At 40.2% G+C, this 19,745-nt stretch overlaps 2 protein-coding genes across 7 annotated transcripts in view; one reads left to right on the top strand and one right to left on the bottom strand.

Annotated features, from left to right (window-relative positions):
- The window catches only part of LOC100961348 (protein FAM122A), a 43,563-nt gene extending 39,629 nt beyond the window's left edge, over positions 1–3,934 (bottom strand). The window contains exon 1 of the mRNA XM_012809618.1: positions 3,825–3,934. Within this exon, the coding sequence (XP_012665072.1) occupies positions 3,825–3,934 (110 nt within the window). The remainder of the gene's footprint in view (positions 1–3,824) is intronic.
- A 6,411-nt stretch (positions 3,935–10,345) lies between these two features.
- FAM122B (family with sequence similarity 122B) overlaps positions 10,346–19,745 on the top strand; it is a 23,187-nt gene continuing 13,787 nt past the window's right edge. For 2 of the 6 annotated variants that reach the window (XM_023517378.1, XM_023517376.1), the window contains exons 1-7: positions 10,346–10,529; positions 12,767–12,845; positions 17,372–17,415; positions 17,598–17,652; positions 17,902–18,003; positions 18,266–18,351; positions 18,938–18,999. In XM_023517378.1, the coding sequence (XP_023373146.1) occupies positions 10,432–10,529; positions 12,767–12,845; positions 17,372–17,415; positions 17,598–17,652; positions 17,902–18,003; positions 18,266–18,351; positions 18,938–18,999 (526 nt within the window). In that variant the 5' untranslated portion in view covers positions 10,346–10,431. Of the gene's footprint in view, positions 10,530–12,766; positions 12,846–16,846; positions 16,904–17,371; positions 17,416–17,597; positions 17,653–17,901; positions 18,004–18,265; positions 18,352–18,934; positions 19,000–19,745 lie in introns of all 6 variants that reach the window. The other 4 variants (XM_012809639.2, XM_023517377.1, XM_023517374.1 and 1 more) reach the window with 4 other exon arrangements.

The raw sequence follows: 19,745 nt of genomic DNA, 5'->3' as shown, positions 1-19,745 counted from the left end.
AAAAAAAAAAAAAATTTATTTACAAAACCAAGTGGCAGGCTGGACCTGGCCCTCAGGCCGTAGTTTACCTTTCAAATAGAATAGAGGCAATGACAGTTAAAACACAGAGTCAGATTTTAGGCAACTGTAAATTAAACTGCAATAAACAGTCTAGTGCAAATGTCTTTATGATAAAATGATTTTTTTCCTTCTGGGTAGATGTCTACTAATGGGATTGCAGAATGAAATGGGAGGTCTAATTTCAGTTCTCTAAGGATTCTCCATACTTCCTTCCAAAAAGGTTATATTACTTTGCAGCCCCATCAATATAACTGAGGAATGGATTAACAAGCTATGGTATATAGACACCATGGAATACTATTCAGTCATTAAAAAGATGGAGACTTTCCATCTTTTGTATTAACCTGCATACAGTTGGAACACATTTTTCTTAGTAAAGTATCACAAGAATGGAGAACCAAGAATCCAATGTACTCAATTCTAATATGAAGGTAGTAGATGATCTAATACAAGGTAGCGGGTAGGGCAATGAGGGATGGGGAAAGGGGGATGGGGAGGTCATGGTGTATGGCACACCTCTTGGGGGTGGGACACAATTGTAAGAGGGATTTTACCTAACAAATGCAATCAGTACAACCTAAATCTTTGTACCTTCAATGAACCCTGAACAATAATAATTAAAAAAAACCCACAGAGTCCGGTTAGAGGATTTTAAAAATGGGAGGAACTGGCAGGAATCCAAGAACCTAATCTCTAAGTCTTTTAATAAGAGTTAGAGAAAGAGAAGAAAAAACCCTACCTTTAAATAAAATTATTAACACCAGCAATAAAGTCATACCACTATAGTGTTACAAAGGATAAAGAACCAAGAGGTTCAAAACTTTTGACATTGGTATTTTTATTAATACAAGATGTACACAAAACAGTGCAAGAACTTCTTTAAAACAATAATACTACATTCAAGAGTTGACATTTAAGGAACAAGTTTAAGGAATTTAATTCTGCAAATATTGGTGCAAGAAAGGGTCTTTATATACAAGAAACATCAAGCAAAATTAGAAAATTACTTGAAAGAGGCACAAAACTTAGCAAGCCGTCAACAGAACACTTTAACGTCAGATGTAGTTTAGAAAGAAGCAAAACGTATTTTAGTCGCAAGTAAGAAAAGTGAGCAGTATGCCTGCACACACGCACGTGCAACTGAAAAGAACTGAGGTGAAATGAAGTCAACTAAGGCTCAGTGTAATCCTACCCTAAATTCGTCCTGCTTGAGAAAAACTTCTGTGACTACAACCTAAGCTCGCTACAACAGCATACAATATGCCCGCAGATCATTTGGACAAGTTTCCTGACCTCAGGCATGTCAAATATTATTCCTATGTTACTTCTGGTGGACTAGAGTCCCTGGACTTGGTCCATTTTGTGGTTTCTATATCTTTAACTCCTACTAGATAAACATATTAGTATCACTTTTCTGTACAAATTCTACTTCATGTATTAGGATCTTAAGCTATGGAATTCAACACTGTAACTATGCTCTAATACGATAAGCAACAAAGCAAAACAAAAACAAAACCTCTATCCTTTGCAGAATGAAGTAAGGTAAGAAGGGATAACTGAGATCTCTTTGCTTCTAGGACCTGGAGGATGAGGGGAAGGGGGGCTCGCCTCCCCGCTTCCTAGTGTTTACTACATTAAAGAAGACTCACATATTGTTCCTAGTACACATCCTCTAGCATCTATTTACAACCTGTTTCTTCTTTTCATAATGCCTTCCAATAAAACCAACATTCTCTTCTCCACTCTTCTTTTTTTTTTTTTTGAGACGGAGCCTTAAGCTGTCCCCCTAGGTAGAGTGCCATGGCTTCACTGCTCACAGCAACCTCCAACTCCTGGGCTCAAGTGAGTCTCCTGCCTCGGCCTCCCAAGTAGCTGGGACCACAGGGGCCCACTACAACACCCGGCTATTTTTTGGTTGCAGCCATTATTGTTGTTTGGCGGGCCCGGGCTGGATTCGAACCCGCCACCTTAGGTGTATGTGGCTGGCACCTTAGCCTCTTGAGCCACAGGCGCCGAGCCTCTTCTCCACTCTTCTAACAGCAGAGTGGATCCCATAACAATTCTTTTATTCTCACAATAAGATTAGAGCAAAATCCTGAGTTTACAAAATGTTCTTATTCTCAGCACAACATAGAGTCCCATACCTTTATTTTTCTACCTGCCTAGTTTACAAAGGTAATGTATTTTTTTGTCAATCTTAGTTTGCTTTTTATTTTGTGACAATATATTCTCCTCTATTTCAAATGGTCCAAAGGCTGCATTTGTTTAAGAGTTTATCAAATTAGATATTGATACAAAATACTAGTTTAGGAATCAGGAGACACAGGTCCATGTCATTTTGAAGATCTATGGGCCTCAGTTTCCTCATATGTTAAACAAGGAAGGTAGATCTGGTCTCTGACTCCCTTTCTAACAGTCCATGATATTGTGAATTACAAGTATCAAGTGGCATGATGCCACAAAAGGTGAGGAGCAAAGTTAATAACACATATAGTGAATGCATTTTTCAGACATTTTTTACAATATCTAGAAAACCTTATGATATAGATCCAAGATCTTAATTAAAATCCTAATTTAAGAAATAAGATTTTAGAAACACCAATTACCTTGATTTGATTAATTCCCATTGTATACCTGTATCAGCATTGCTTGTACCTTATAAAGATACTATATTATGAACTATAATGTATCCATAATAATTCAAAATATATTTTTTAAAAAGAAATAAGATTTAGTAAAGCCAGACTTTCAGAAATGTCCAGGAAATACAATTAACCATCTTTTAGGAAAATGTTTCTAAATACTTTTTCTATTATTGGCCTTCTATGAAGCCTCTTTAAACATTTTCCCCCTAAGTTGTTCCCCTTCACAAAATTTTAATATCACATATATCCTGTATGTCTATGTATAAAGCACAGATATACTGCATATACATGCTGCATATGCACATGTACATATACTGTATATACATACATACAATTTATCTATACTTTATACATAAAGAGAGTAAAAATTTTTCATACCTCCCCCAAGAACCATTTTTCTCCCCCCTTGGGGCAAATAATCACTTGCTGATAATGTGTAATTTGGGAGATAAATCCTCTATGTTACCTAAATTTTTTTGATTTTCTTTTTTGAGACAGGGTCTCAGTCTGTCCCCCTGGGGCAGAATGCAGTGGCATCATCGTAGCTCACTGCAACCTTAAACTCCTGGGCTCAAGTGATCCACCCACAGCCTCCAGAGTAGCTGGCTACCTAAACTTTTTGCTAAAATAAAAACTAGGTGTAAAAACAGCCCAAGTTAATTTACTTAACAGCTATTTCCATCTCAAAGTATGCTGGAGGTGAAGGTCAGAGGTGACAAAGTTGCTGAGAAAACAGACAAAAATTAACGTTCTGGCAGAAGATATGGAGGCAAAAGGGGAAGGAGTCTTATTTTCTTCGAAGGAGTGGATAAGAGATGGGGTGAAGTTAGAAAAAGGCCGTGCTCCACGCCAATTGGTTGCTGCTTTCAGGTCCAGGTGGACTATCAGGAGAGGATGTTCAGGTTCAGACGGGTGTCCACCTCAGGGTGGGTGCGCGCTCGCCCTCAGGTCAAACCATCCCACTTCCCCCCAAGCTGAAGGTGGGATCTCTGGACACCAGGAACAAGGGCGATACCTGCAGAACCTTGATAAATAAAAGGATGGGCAGGCTATGGGAAGTCACTTTCTTGGACAACCTTCACACCGGCTCACCTCCTTCAGTATCTCAATCTTGCTCACCTAATTTCATTGATCAGAGGCGCGCTGCTGGTTCTTCTCAGGATGTTGCTGTCTGTGGTGATCGAACTTGGAAGCAGCCCCAACTCCAGGTCCATATTCTCCTGTGCCATGTCGGTGTTGAGGAAGTAGGGACTGCTTAATTCGACGTTTTCCAGGTTTTCTGGCTCCCGTTCATTTAAGGGCACGTCAATTTGGTGAGATGATGCAAGGAGATAGGCAAAGGGGAAAAAAGGAAGAGAGGATAAAGCTCTTGGACGAGTGGAAGTGCTCACCTTCGCAGCCCGAGAACCCCTAGCGCCAGCGAACACAAAGTGGGCAGGACTGACTCCAAACCGCCTATCCCCTACTCTCTGGGCCCCTCAAAAATGAGAAATCTGCCCACCTCCAAGCCTATAAAACAAACGGAGAATTAAGCTTTCACCGTCGAGAATCTCGCCGCTCCAGCGTTTCTCTCTGTCGCGACTCCCCGAGGTTACGGCTTCCGCCTCAAACGAAAACCGCAGAAACCGCCTTTATTGGCCCCGCCCCTCCGCGCATGCGCCTTGAGTCCGGCCTGGAAGACGCACTGTTTACACCGTAATCAGCTCGGTTCTGGAGCCCCTGTCAGCCTAGACAACAGCGCGCGCAGTCAGGGAACCACCTTTTTCTCCTTGCTTGGCCCTCCCTTCTGTGCTCCTCGTGTAGGCTCGCCGTGGTTGCTCCTCTGCTACTTCACTAGCCCTGGCACGGTTTCCTTACCCATTATTTTTTTGGGGAGGGGCGAGGCTTGGAGGAGTAAGGTGAATGGGAGCAATATCCTTTCTGTCCTATGTCTAATACCCCGTTTTCTCTGTTTAGGGGGCTAGCCCATCATCACCTTCTGACTGAGACCAACAAGTTGGTTACCTCCTGTGACGAATTTTTCCCCCCGTAACAGCAGACACACTACGCTTCCGTAATCTAAAAAACCCTAAAGTCTGAGAAGAAGAAGAAGAAAAAAAACACTCCCTAAGTATTTAGAATCCACTTGCACCCCAAGGGTTTTGGTAAGGTGCTAACCTAATTGAGCCAATTTCACAGACCAGTCGTTTTCAACGTGATTTCATTTCTTACTGTAATTGTACAGTGTGTATTTTTATATGGTATAAAACCTGGCTTCTCGCAGCTATTCATCTAAGCAAACAAAGGACTCAGCTAATTTTCAAAGATTTGAGTTCCAGCTTATTTCCTTAAAACAAATGTCTCAGAATTTAGCATCCACCTAAATCAGTTTTTCCATTTCAGGTAGTATTAGCGGGTATAAACATTTTTGCTTGGCGCCAGTAGCACAGTGATTACGGCGCCAGCCACATACACCGAAGTTGGTGGGTTTGAACCCTCCCGGGCCTGCTAAAATAACAATGAAAACTGCAACAAAAAATAGCCTGGCCTTGTGGCAGGGGTCTGTAGTCCCAGTTATTTGGGAGGCTGAGGCAAGAGAATCGCTTAAGCCAAAGGGTTTGAGGTTGCTGTGAGCTGTGACAGCACGGCACTCTCCCTAGGGCGACATAGTGGGACTCTGTCTCAAACAAACAAACCCCAGAACATTCGTTCAATGCTGCCATATCTCATAACATTTTAAGAACTGCTTACTTCTAATTAGCTGGGCATGGTGGCACGTACCTGTAGTCCCAGCTTCTCAGGAGGCTGAGGTAGGAGGATGCATTGCACCAAGGACTTTGAGGTTTCAGTGAGCTATGATGACGCTGCTGGACTCTAGCCCAGGCAACAGAGTGAGACCCTGTCTCAAAACAAACAAAAAAACACCTGCTCTCTTAGAATTTTTCACCACCAATTAATGAGCCACATTAAGTACTGAAAAACTCCATGCTAATAATTTGGAAAAACACATTTTAGGAACCATATAGAGAACTAGCAGAGAAGACAAACCTAGTGAAATGAGAGATACTGATTAAAATAGACATGGAAGGAGGGAATTGGTAAAATCACACCTAGCAGGTACACTGCACACTATATGAGTGATGGGCACACTTACAGCTTTGACTCAAATTGTACAAAAGCAATACATGTAGCCAAAACATTTGCGCCCCTGTAATATTCTGAAATTTAAAAAAATTAGTGGTAATATTGGTATAGCACAAAATGTTTTCACATACTTATCTCAATTGGTTCAATCATCAACCCTGTTCAGCTAATCAGTGGTGTACTTAAAATAAGGAGGTTGTCTTGAGATAGTTTGTGACAAGTTATGTCATGTAAGATCATAACCATTCATTCTGGCAATAGAATAACAAAAACTTGATTATATTAGGCAGAATTAAATTACCTAAATCCCAGACATGAGGATGGTTTGGAGTCTCCATTCCTGATATAAGACAGGTTAATAATAGCTACCATTTATTGGGCACTTATTATGTGCCTGGTACTGTCCTAATCACTTTAAATATATGATCACATTTAATGCTTACAATAATTCTGTGAGGTAGGCACCATCACAGTGCCTATTTTTCAAAGAAGAAAAGCAAAGCCTGGAGGAGTTGTTCAATTACAGAGTGTATTGCCTTTCTGGGTTTCTTTTTATTTCTTTTCTTTTCTTTTGTTTTTTATTTATTTATTTAAGACAGGGTCTTACTTTGTTACCCAGGCTTAGTGCACTGGCCTCATATTAATTCACTACAACCTTCAAGTCCTGGACACAAGCTTCCTTTTACGTCAGCCTCCTGATTAGATGGGACTACAGGAGGTCAACACTATGCCCAGGGATAATTTGTCTCTTCCTACTTTTTTTTTTTCTTTAGAAAGGGAGTGTGGGAGTCTGGTTATGTTGCTCAGCCTGGTCTCAAATTCCTAGCCTCAAGTGATCCTACCACTTAGGCTTCCCAAAGTTCCTGCAAGCCACCAGGGCCAGACTGTTCTGCCTTTTTTTTTTTTCTTTTTTGAGACAGAGTCTCACTCCACTGCCCTGGCTAGAGTGCAATGGGTCAGCCTAGCCCACAGCAACCTCAAACTCCTGGATTTGAGAGATCCTCCTGACCCCCAAGTAGGAACTACAGGCACCCATAAACAGCTAAATTTTTCTATTTTCAGTAGAGATGGAGCGTCGGGGTGAGGGTGGTGTCTCGTTATTGCTCAGGCTAGTGTTGAACTCCTGAGCTCAAGGGATCCTCCCACCTTGGCTTCCCAGAGTGCTAGGATTACAGGTGTGAGCCACCATGCCCAGCCCTCCTCTACCTTTCTGTTTAAGTAAAAAGATGAAATGTCTCTGAAAATTCTCCCGAACACTTTCTGTACTCATAGTCATTCAATAAATACTTATTAAGTCATTTCTATGAATAACTATAGGTTAAAATAACTTGTCTTTCACAACTATCTTGTAAATAGTTAAATCATTTCTATTTTATAGCTGATAAAATTCCAAAGAGAACAATGACCCATAGTTAGGTAGCCACAGTATCAAACTAGTACCAAGAACTACTGAAAGCCACTGTTAAAATTCCCAGGGTACCTGGAAAGATTACAAAAGATGTGGTTAAGGCTGAGTAAAGACAGAGTGAATATAAAAGGCAGTGGTTAAGGATAGAACAGAAGGTCAAAATCACACCATCTGAATAGAAGAAAAATATGGAGTACACCAGTGAACAAGTGGATCTTCTACTGCTTATTTTACTTTTTAGAGTTTAATATTCTTGGTAGGTAATAAGGTATAATGAATATATTTTGAATAAATAGGCAAAATCCCATCCTGCATAAGCATCAGAGATATTTAATTTTTTTAAAATGTAAGTACAATAACACTAAGAAAATAAGCATACAATGACAAGGAAAAAGCTACTAAGGGACTATGTTTATAAGAAAAGTGGTAGTAATATGAAATGACTAAATATATGAGATGGTAATAACTTTACAGCTATTATCAAAGTGGAAGAACTTTTTAACTGGAGAAAAAGCTACATGTCAGGAACCCAAAACCTGTGAAGATACAGACAAGATTCGTAGTACATACACAGGTTGGAATAACAAAAGGAAGAAGTATTACAAAAACAAAGAATTCTGTATGCTACAATGGCAAAAGTAAAACTTATATAAATCATTTTTACTTCTCCACATTTCTATCTACATATTATTATGCCTACCAAGCTGTGTTTCATGATCTGCTCTTCTGGTTCCACAATGATAAGCCATGATCTTGGGGTACTAGTTTCCTTAGATCTATACTTTGACACCTATGCTACTGCTCTATATGTTCCAGTCTGCTACTATCTGTCCCAGGCCTCTTAATCTATAAGAGGTATCCCACAAACATGTCATAATCAGCTCTTTATTTTACCAGTTACCACAACAACCTTTAAGCTTTAACCTTTAGTTAGCACAAGAGCAAGTCAAATACAAGTTGAACCCAAGCTCCCAACCACAAACACCCCAAACCTCCCAAAAGACTTACATGAAAGGTGAAAAAGGCTAGATGGACAAGATCTATGTGAATACACATCTCCCTGGAAATGGTTGCCAAAGTAGCAGCTTTCGAGGCTCCTCCTAAATTGTTCAGCTCCTGAAATTTAGGGGTTTTACCCAATTACTTATAACTTATCAGAATTAGGGCCCAAGCATCTGTTCAACAAGTGATTATTTAGTTGCTAGTCTGAACAAAGAAATGTATTGCAATTATTGAGCTGGAAGTGAAAGGATGAGGATCGAGAGTTCCTGAGACCTTGAGATGAAAAAAATACATAAATTTCTCAAAAACAGATAGTATAAATTGCTCAATACCTGGCAGAAAAAAATACAGGCAATTTAAAGGAGACTATCCAAAGTCTTTCAAAACCTTTCATATTACAAGCAGAAAGCATAAACATTGAAGAAAAAAATTACAATTGGGCTTGAAAAATTTAATATGGGGCAACTGAATTGAAGAGAGAGGCAAAATTATTATTTTTGCTACATTTTGAAGGCAATTTCTTAACTATTGCAGTTCAGTGCAATGGCCTTCTCTCCCCCAGAGCCATTTAAATGGTGAAGACTAAAGAAGTTAATATTTCGAAAACTCTTAGAGCAATGTCTAGCTGTAGGTGTTTGTTAAATAAATAAATAACTCCAGGTCTCAGACACACGGATTATGATTGTTAGGGACACTGTAAGTTCTTAAAAAATAAAAATAAAATTATTCTACCTGTTCTTCAGAACTTTTCCTAATATTGTTGAAACTATCGGTGCCTGCAAAATGGAGATGTTTCTCACTATCTATATGAATTCTTATGAGATTCTCTTTATTTTTACTTCATTGATTTTGATTGTTTCCCTTCTCTTTTGTCTAGTAGTTCATCCAAAGGAATGATCTGAAAAAGGAATTGGACCCTCTAGACAAAGATCAAGAAGATCGATTTAAGAAATGATCGGGGATCGCAGGTGTCAGAGCGTGCACCCTGGGAATGAAGTAAAGTGGAAATCCCATGATTTTCTCTACTTCCCATGAATATTGTTCCAAACTCCTGCCGATACCCGCTGCTCCAGCATCTCCAAACTACTGGTTCTTTTCGAAATTGGGCGCCAGGGTACTCCGGCCAATGCCATAGAGGAAAGGGCCGGGCCTCCCGAAAATGCTCCGCCTCTTTGGAGGCGGGTTGCCGGATCGGGGCTCCCACGCATGCTCCGTGGTCTTGGGCCCCCTTCGGAGCTACCGCCGGGCGCTTGCGCAGGACCCAAAGGGTGCCCGGACGCGGAAGAATTGGTCCCTAGAACGCTCCTGCTTTGGAAGCGTAGGAGGCGGAAGTGGTGGCAGGTTGTAAATTTTGATCTTGGCCCCAACTGGTTACCCCGAACCATTTAGAACCCAAGAGAGGAAGAAGAGGTGGCCCTGCAGCTGCGGCTGAGAGGCCGAACCCCTCTACCTGTCCACAAGGCGGTAGGGGGGGCGGGGGGAGAAGCACCGATCCCGGGGCTGAGGAGCCTCCAGGACCGGGTCCTGGAGCATGGGGGCCTGGATCGGGTCCCTCAGCATGGAGAGCTGGAGCTGCCGATGCCTCCCCGCCGGGTCCTACCCCACTGTCAGGTCTAAAGCGCTAGCGCTACTTGTGCAGCTGTGGCATCAGTAGCCAGGTCCCACTTGTGGTCCTTGGCTGGAAAGATAGCAGCATGAGTTGCACTGCTGCCTAGTTTCCTCCCCCTCCTTTGCTCCCTCAGTCCTCCTTCTCCTTCCTTTCTCCTCTTCCCCATACCTCGTACTTCTTTCTTGCCCCGTTACTCCTCTGTCCCCTTTGGCCCGTCTTCCTCTACCACTACAGCCCTCCTCTTATCCTTTGTGTCCTCCTTCATCTATCCTTTTCCCTCCCTTGTCCTCATTTCCTTTCTCCCTCCATCCTTGTCTTCCTTCCATCCCTCTTTTTACCTCCATCCTCTCCCTTCATTCCACTACAATCTCCATCCTCTTCTTTTCTCATCACCATCCTCCTTCCCTCCTCCTCCTCTCTTACTTTTCTCCGCCCCTAGCCCCCGCCCCCAAGCCTCCGCCCCTTAGCCCCCGCCCCCAGCTGCCAGTCCCCAGCAGCTCAGTCCTGCAGTGAGAGACTTGGGAGTCCATAGCTAAGCACCAGGAGCTGAGCATTGCCTGCTGCGCCTGCCCGCAAGTCTCGACATGGCTCAGGAGAAAATGGATCTGGACTTTGAGCCTGACACCTCTGATGTGGGAACCCTGAGGAGATCTAACAGCGCTCCCCTCATGCATGGAGTCAGGTGAGTAGGATTGGGGAGGATGGAGTAGGGGGTTCAGAGGCTCCTTGACCCAGTGCAAGCAGTCTTCCTTTCCTAAAGTGCGAGTTCAAGCTCGGTTGGGCTCTCCAGACTGAGGGGTTAGGCAGTTGTTTGCTTGACACTGACTTGAGTCCCATGGTGGTATGAAAGTTTGACCCCAGACTCTGGGCAATGTGGGAGAAAACGGGGCCTCTCTCTACCTGTGGCCATGTTGTCCCACTCAAAGGGGAACTACAGAGAGCTTCTGGCTCTTCTGACAGGTTGCTTGCTCTGCCTAATTTACACTACGGAATGTCAGACCAAAGCCCCTGGAACTAGACTTGCAACTTGACACTTGTCTCCAAGAGCAGCTATTTCCAAGCTTAGTTTAGGAACCCTGGCATTAACAGAGGTTTACTTTAATAAATCACGGTTTATCTAATAACTTGTAATTAAATGGTGTGTTCATATCATAGTAAGTGATTTAGATTTGTCCTAATATTTTCAGATTCTAAAACTGCCTGAAACGCATTTTAGTGAATAAAAGAAAAGAAGGGTGGCCTGAAGCTGGCCACCAGTGAAAACACAGGTTGTAGAAGACAATGGAGAGAAGAGACCCTTGAATTTTAGTGGTAGGGTCTTGTGTTTTCGTGTGAATAAGTCCCCAGAGCGTCTATTTTAAGGTAGAATCTTGTGATCCTGAAGGTTAGTTTTGCTCACCTCCTGAGCCTATTACATTTCAGTTTTATAAGTAGACAATTCATCTTAGGTAGAGAGCCAATTTGTGAGACCCTGTAGAAATGGCATTAGGCCAAAAAGGGGATGGGACTGGAAGTAGCCAACAACATATTAATCAAGTACAGTGAAGAGGAAGAAAGAAGTAATCTTTGTCTCTGGAAATGCTGATAACACTTCTATTTTGAAACAGGTTTGCTTTTCCTTTTGTTAACTATCATTTTGAAAGGGAGGGAATGAGGCAGTGACTTTTTGCTTTCCTGTTCCTGTCCTTGGCCGGCATTTATTGTGATACTTTAAGAAGAAACTGATTTTTTTCCAGTTGTCCTTTTAAATCTGGTAAGCAAGCCATTGCTAGGGACTTGGGCAATCCTAGTAACCTGCATATAGACCATTGTAGAAAAAAACATACTGTTTTTTGAGTCACAGTTGAAGTAATTATTTGAAAGGTAGCATGATATGACAGAAGAAGGTGAGGAGACCAGGCCTGGTCCCTGTTTTAAATAACTAGCTATAATCATGAATGAGTCATTTAACCTTTCTGAGTCTCTGTTTACTCGTTTAAAAAGTAGGAGAGCTGAATTAGGTGATCTCTGTGGTGTCTGGAAGCCCAATCCAGTTCAGTTCTGAAAATGCTTGTTAGCTCTTATTGTAGGCATGGCACTCTGCTAGGTACTAAAGGGATATTATACAAAGATGAATAAAACACCTCTGTACCAAGGGGTTTAAGATACATGCATACTTTAATAAGAGGTGAAGTAGGAGTCTCAAGAAGCATTTCATCTTCCAGTGAGTATACTCTGTGGGGTCAAAGGAGGAATGACTGCATTAGGTTTGTTGAATGAAGAGAAGTTTATGCCACGGAGGACATGGTATTCACGGAGGTATTCATGTGCCTCTTTCATGGAGGACATGGTATTCAAGATGGGTGTGAAAGGGCAGGAAAGATTTTGACAGATGGTGGTAGGAGGAAGGGCATTTTCACAGAAGGGGCAACATGACCAAAACCTCAGGTATGTTTATTCAGTTGAACAGCAGGGTTCAAAGGTAGGACACATGTTTAGGGCAATAATGGGAGATGTGCTTATCAGGCGCATGCGTTAAAACAGGGTTCCTAGCCCTTTTCTTGTACTGACACACACAAAGAATGGTAATACTTGTAGGTCCTCTGGGGTAAAAAGATGAGGCTGCTCACATCTGGTGGTAACCGGTTTGGGGGGGCGTAGCCCTGACTAGAAACAGCTAGAAGCAACCAGTCTGGAGCTCCGCCCCATACCTCTCAGAGCCTGCCTCCCGGCCACCGAGGAGATCAGTATCTTGGAAAACCTGTAATCCACAGCATACCAGTTGGGAAGCTCTGAGCAGAGGACGGTGAGGAGTTTATTCTCTGTATGAACTGAGGAGCCCTCGAAGATTTCATTGTTAACTAGAGAACTGATGCTCATATATTTGAAAGAGCTCTTCAATTAGAAGACATTAATGATTTTCTTTTTATTACTTTTCAGTGACTTTGCGCCGGTTTTTGAACCCTATACTGTTAGAGGACGGAGAAATAGTACAACCAACATGAGCCGTCATAGCTTGGTAAGTATGGAAGTAAGTATCTGAAGTGATTTGGATTAGAGAAGACACTTTTCTAAATTTAGTTCTTAAAATTATGTGCTGTGCACAATTGTTAAACAAATTGTTAAGGAGGGATTTATTATTTTACCTACCTCGTTTACTGCGTATGCTGTGGCCATTGAGCTTTTGGTACAAAAAAAGAAAACTGGTTAAAAAATTTTCTTTGCCATTGGACTTACATATTTTTAAAAATTGTTAATTGTCATTTGTCACTACATGCATCATGGCTTTAAGGTAAGTCAATTAACTTCTAATTATAGCTGAGTGGTCTCTATTTGTCCTAGAATGCAAAAAATCATTTCAACAATAGCAGAGTGTTTGTTTCTGACCTTTGTCTATTATAAACAATGCTGATTTTCCAAAGTAAAGACTCCTTTAAAATCCTTATATTTATATTCTCAGACAAGTTAGTTGATCGTCAGAGCTGTAGAGGATCACTTTACTAGTTGGTTGCATTGGGGAAAATTACAAGGAAGTTTTTATACAGTGTCAGTTCGCCTACAGAGCTCCCACATCCAGCAGCTTCAATTCTCTGGAAGACATGGGATGTAAGCAAACAGACCTCTAAATGGCTGAACTAGATTTCCATAGTCTGTGCACAAAGGTTCATCAGTTTATTTATAGGAGAGCCTCTCTGATCTCTGAATCATCTAAAATTTATGCACAATTAGAATAAGCTTCCAGCCCAATAATGTGTGAGAAGCAGCAAATCAGAAGAGGTACATTTGGGTGGAAGGTATACTAAGAGCTGCTAGCGAGGGAAAAGAGGGGAAAAAACTGTAAAGCAGACAGAGGTTTTTAAAAAATTGGTTTGTGGCTCAGTATAATGGCTAAGAGTCTGTTAACATAACCCTGAGGATGTCACTGGTATAGAACCAGATAATAATTTTTGTCCTAATAATTTATACCAGGGTCGTTAAGTTTTTCTTAAATTCTAGTAATACCCTACACTTGTATTTTACATGTTACAAAATACTTTTACACATTTAATTCTCATAATAACCCCTATGAGGTAGGCAGGGCAAAAGAGATATTTTTCCCAATTAAAAGAAACAGCAGCTGAGACTCAGACCATCTACGTGACTTGCTCAGAATCACACAATTATTAAGTGGCAGAGCTGAGATTAGAATAGAGACCTTCCAGTGTCATTCTTCAGTATAATCTGTTTGAGAAAGGGAAATATAATACATTTTAGAAAGATTTCCAGCTAAAGTGGCAAAATATACTTAAAGGGAGAAATGTTAGCTGTCTGGAGGTTTGATTCACTTCACCTCCTTCCCTGAAGATACTGAAAAATATTACTTATTTTTGCTGGACATATGAAAAATGTTTATAGGTGTTATACAGCTGATAACAGTAGCACAGCAAAGACGGGAAAATGAATTTGCCTCTTTACACTTCACTTACCTCTTTTGTAAGATATGAAGATTCTTATCAACTCAGGTCTAGGCTCATCTCTCGCTATTCCCTGACAAATGCCCTTTGCTCTGCTATGCTGAAATACCTCATTTCTGAAGGGGCCATGGTGGTGATTCACTGCTCTTTGTTGATCTCTGTGCTAGCCTTCATCCCATCCCCCTCTCCCTTCTAGCTTTCTGGTCCTTGAAAACTGAGTGTAATCCTTATATCTCCTCTGCGCAGCCTTCCACAACTATCGTAAAATTAATTACACTGTGTACATTATATCAAAGTATGCTCTATAAATCTTAATACACTTATCTGAGTCCCAAGGTAACTTACAAAGAGTAAGGTGTCAGTGATTGAAATGGAAAGGGGGGGGGTTCTAGGAAAGAGGGGCATAGAAGTAGGATCTTCATGGTCACCAGTGGATTAGATAGATAAAAGGGTTGGAAGAAGGACGACGCCGAGTGACTAATTCTGTTTTTTGGTGACAAGACGAGGGGAATGGTGGTGCCTTGATTAGGAAAACAGAATTGAGAGGATCGGTAATTTGAAGGAAAAGATGGATCCTTCTGGGGCACGTTGGCCTCATGCTGTTCTCCAGAGCAATATTCTAATTTTTTTTTTTTGTCACTGCCAGCTTCCTGCATCACCACTTTTCACTTTGAGCAGAGCCTTGAAGTGTCTTTACCTTCTTCACATGTGGCGTTTCTCCCTAATGGTTCATAAAAGCTTTTGACTCTCTTGTCACTTTGCTCAGTCTATTATCTCCTCTGTCTTATGTCTTTACTCCCGTCTTTTCCGGCTCTTTTCCTTCCGCCTTCTCCCGGCTCACACATCTGATACAAGGTAACAAACTGTTTCCTTTTTCATAGGTCTCTCCTCCCTTCTTTCATACTTTTTCAAAGCATAACCCACGGGCCACTGCCTCTAATTCCTGGTCCTCTCATTTCTGGCTGGCTTGTAATCTCAATACTTCTACCACAACTCCGTTATTAAAAAACTGCTCTTAGAAAATTCCCAGTTCCCTCTTGGCTGCCGATGTCAGGGGCTTCATTTCTTTCCCCCTTGCAGTGTTTGCATTACTTAACCCCTTTAGCCAGCGTCGTGCTTGCCTCCCTTCTATAGATTACTCTCTTTTTTCTGATACTAGACACAGCTTTGCTGCTCTGTGTTCCTATCTGGTCTACTTTCCAGTTTTGTTTAAAATTGTCAAGTTGTATATTACATAGATGTTGCATCTAAATTTCTTATTTTCTCCCCAGTTTTTGTCCGTCTTGACGCTGGCTTTCCTGATAATTTCACTGCCTCTGGGGTCTCTTTGGTTCTCCAACTGACTCATCCATGCTCCCGTCCACATTTCCTGCCACACTTCTCTGCCTCCTAGGGTAGTGTTTTTCAAATGACCTTATGCAGAATTCACCAATAAACACATATTATTTTCACAATGGAAAAAAAAAAAAACTTTGTAAATGGATTTTACTGGTAAAGTTTTTCTCTTTTCAAAGCCTGGGAGAGGAAGAAGAAGAAAGGGGTAGATAAAGAAGGGATATCTTTTGAGGTAAAATCGTAGTACAGTGGATAACTTTGGAAAATTTTACCTGAATTGTCTTTTGCCTTAAAAAAAAACTTAACACCATTTTATCACCGTTTTATCCTGAATACATTAGTATTCAAAAAAGTCTTCATAGCATGGCGCCTCTTAAACAGGGTAATTGTCTTATTTGATTTGATAGTGTTACAAGTTCGTTTGCATTTCATTAGGGAATAAATAGTAGCTGTTTATATTATGGCTATTAGAGCTCTGTAAGATCTGTTGATATGAATTGTATCTTACAGTTTGTGACCCGATTATGATTATTACAAAGAAACATAATGTGGCTCCCCAATCATTTCTGTTTCGTGCTATTAAAAAATAAGGATTTAGTATTTTGAAATTTAAAAAAATGATGATCTAAGGGAAAGCATCAGTTATTTTAAAGATACACCTTGCCTTTCCACATTGATTTTTCTTTAACTAGTAAGGTTTGTGGCAATAGCATTAGTGATGAAATTACAGAATTGATTTAGATCACGTCAGCAAAATCTCCTTATTGCAATTTTGAAGTGCTTTCTATAGACGTTAATCACAGACAAAATATTATACTAAGCTTATTAGCCTGTCTTCCTCCATTGGTGCATTGGTAATAAAAATTAATAACATTGGTGGTTTTTTTCTTTCCTGTCTCATATAGTCCCTTATTTTACTGAAGTGGGATAAGGATATTTCCAAGGCCCAGAGTCTTTTATTCCCTAAATTTACGCAGCTTTGCATTCATTTGGGAAAAGTGCTAAAGTCAGTGTCTGTCTAGCGACAGATGGTGCTTTGAGGTTGGACACCTGGTGTACTTTCTAAAGACTGAATGTACTGCCTCTAGTGCATTAATGTTCAGTGATTTAAAAAGCTAAATTTCTAAGAAGAATATGAAAAATTATCTAGAAAGAGGTTGTACACCAGTACTGACAGCAGACTGCTGCTTTGTGATTCAGAAAATAGTAAATGTTTACTTTTTCTTTGCAGTTGCTGTCATCCTCACCTAATCGTATTCCTAGTAGCAGACTGCAACAAATCAAAAGGGTAAATTTTACTTACTAGCTTAGATGGGAAGTTTTTTTGGATTTTACATTTTTATTTTATTTTTATTTTTGAAGATTTAGTTATTAAAAAGAGTTAGGATGCAGCTCTAGTTAGTTTGAGACAAATTACAGTTCTTCTAAGTGTGCGGATAAAATATAGATGTGGCATGGGTGATTATCTTAGAATGTTAGTTCTGCTCTAGTTTGATTATGTCAGATGAGGTAGAAAAGTCTTTTTATTTTATTTTATTTTTTCAGTTTTTTGGCCAGGGCCACGCCTGAACCCACCACCCCTGGTATATGGGGCTGGCACCCTACTCCTTGAGCCAGAGGCACCACCCAGAAAAGTCTTTTTATTTTGTTTGAAATAGAAAACTCTGTGGATAAAGATTACGTCTTTATTGCTAAATCTGGGCTAATTTTAAAAAAATAAAAATTATGTCTTTAGTATATGCGTTTATTTTTGCAGGAAGAAGGCCTGGATCTGATGAACAGGGAAACTGCGCATGAAAGGTTAGTGCTGATGAGGAAAAGAAAAGGTCCATGCACACTTTGTGATATCTGACACCACAGATAAGCAAAACATTCCTCAAATAATCTGCATGTGGCCCATGGGCCACAGGTTGGACATCCCTGGGCCCTAGCCTAATATATGTCTTATTTGGGAACACTGATGGCCTTTAATTTTGTTTTAGGGAACTGCAAACGGCAATGCAGATAAGCCAATCTTGGGATGAGAGCTTGAGCCTGGTAAAGTTTGCCCACGTCTGCTTGGTTTTTATTTTCTAGAAACCTTCATGTTGTTCACTGGCTTTATTAACTTTTTCACCCTTCTGTCCCTTCTGCTTCCAAATGGATACTCATTTTTTGATCTCTGCTTTTCTGGAAGAATATCATATTCTATACATTTTACTTGAAAAATGTAGGTGTGTTGCAGTAGTAAATAGGAGCTGTGATGCGCTGAGTTTGTTGTGAAGAGATGACACTTTATGTTTACAGAGCGATAGTGATTTTGAGAAGCCGGAGAAATTGTATTCTCCTAAGAGAATTGACTTCACTCCAGTTTCTCCGGCCCCTTCACCCACCAGAGGACTTGGAAAGGTAGGATGATTGACAAGATGTTAATTCTCTTTCACACACTGAGCTGTTTACTCTTGAAAATACATACACACAAAGCATCTCACTTTTAAAGGACCTAGTGACTTGAGGGGAAATCAGTGGAAATATATGATTTGAGAAAAAAACATATATATGTAACACACATAGCTAAGCAATTCTAAAGATGTTGCTTCTGTCATTGCGAAGAGAACATTTTGAAAACTGGAGCCCTAGAACCATTTTAATGTTAAAATGTTTTTTCTAGCAATGCTTTTCACCATCCTTGCAAACACTTGTGAGCAGCAGTGGGTTGCCATCCAGCCCGGGTTCTAGTCCAAGACAATTTTCAAGGTAAGAAAACTTCAATTTTAAATACGGTTGAAGGGTCACTCGTTACATTTGTCTCTTAGATTAACTTTTTACCTAGTATTTCACTATGAAAAATTTTAAACATACAGCAAAATTGTAAAGAATTTCATAGTGAACACCCATATACCCACCGCTTATATTCTATTAACATTTTACCAGATTCTTTTTTGTTAGACTTAGTGCTGATTTATATTCAGAAGGGACCTATACACCCAGAGGCATGCATACATGATAATATATCCTTTTTAAGGATAAGGAAAAAATGTTTTAATATCCTAGACTGGTCAAAATCCAAATAACTTTTTAATAAGGTATATTTTTCTATAAACTCTTGTGGGTATTTTGTCTTATAGAATGATCTTTTTAAATGGCTTAAAATGCCATGTTATTCCAGATTGCCATATGCCAGGTCAAATCATGTATTGGCATTTCAGTTAGTCAGTTACATAAGAATTCTCCATTTCCCCCGTATGACTATCAATTTCATTTATTTGTTGGGCTGTAATGCTATCTATCTTGCATCTTGGAAGTACTTCATGTCATCCTGTTTGTTTATTCATCAAAGCAGGAGGAGTCAGAGTCCAGTCAAGTGCATTAAGCCCAGTGTTCTTGGTCCTCTTAAAAGAAAAGGTATGTGGCCGCATGGTGACTATAATCAACGATCCTGGATTGTGTACTTGAAATTTGCTAAAAGAGTAAATCTTAGAGTTCTCACCACATACATACACACGCATAAAAACATGCAAAAGGTAACTAGGTGAGGTGATAGATGTGTTAACTGAAGTGATTGCAGTCATCATTTCATAGTATGTACATATACCAAATCATCACATTGTACACCTTAAATATATACAGTTTTGTCAACTCTACCTCAGTAACTCTGGAAAAAAAGAAAAGATGTATCGCACTTCTAGTATTAAACCTAGCCAAGCATGAATTAAAAATTAGAATTCCGGTCAGAAATGAGCATACAGTATTGTTTTCCTTTTACCTAAAGAAATATGGGGTATTCTTCCCAAAGTATGCTCTACTGATTCTTAACTTTGTAAATTAGTCACTTGATACGTGTATATCTTCTTACACTTCCCGACTGAATCTTATTCATATATTCATATTATCATTACGTATTCCAAAAATATTGCCTCTCGGTGATCTGAATGTAAAAGAGATACGCAGTTGATAAGTTGCAGAAATATATGGTAATGTCTTAGCAGATATTTCCATAAACATGCTGTGTGGTCAAATACACATACGAGGCTCACCCCCCTCATCATCAAATTATGCCTCAGTGAAGCAAGAATTGCCTTATATTCGTGTCTGTAGAGTTTTTGAGATAATGAGGTACTCTCTTAACTACCTTGTTTTGTTTTTTGTTG

The sequence above is a fragment of the Otolemur garnettii genome, unplaced genomic scaffold (genome assembly GCF_000181295.1).
Source record: "Otolemur garnettii isolate 467f Iridium unplaced genomic scaffold, OtoGar3 scaffold00109, whole genome shotgun sequence".
Taxonomy (NCBI): domain Eukaryota; kingdom Metazoa; phylum Chordata; class Mammalia; order Primates; family Galagidae; genus Otolemur; species Otolemur garnettii.
The sequence above is the reverse complement of the archived record's forward strand: the minus strand, read 5'-3'. Positions and strand labels throughout refer to the sequence as shown.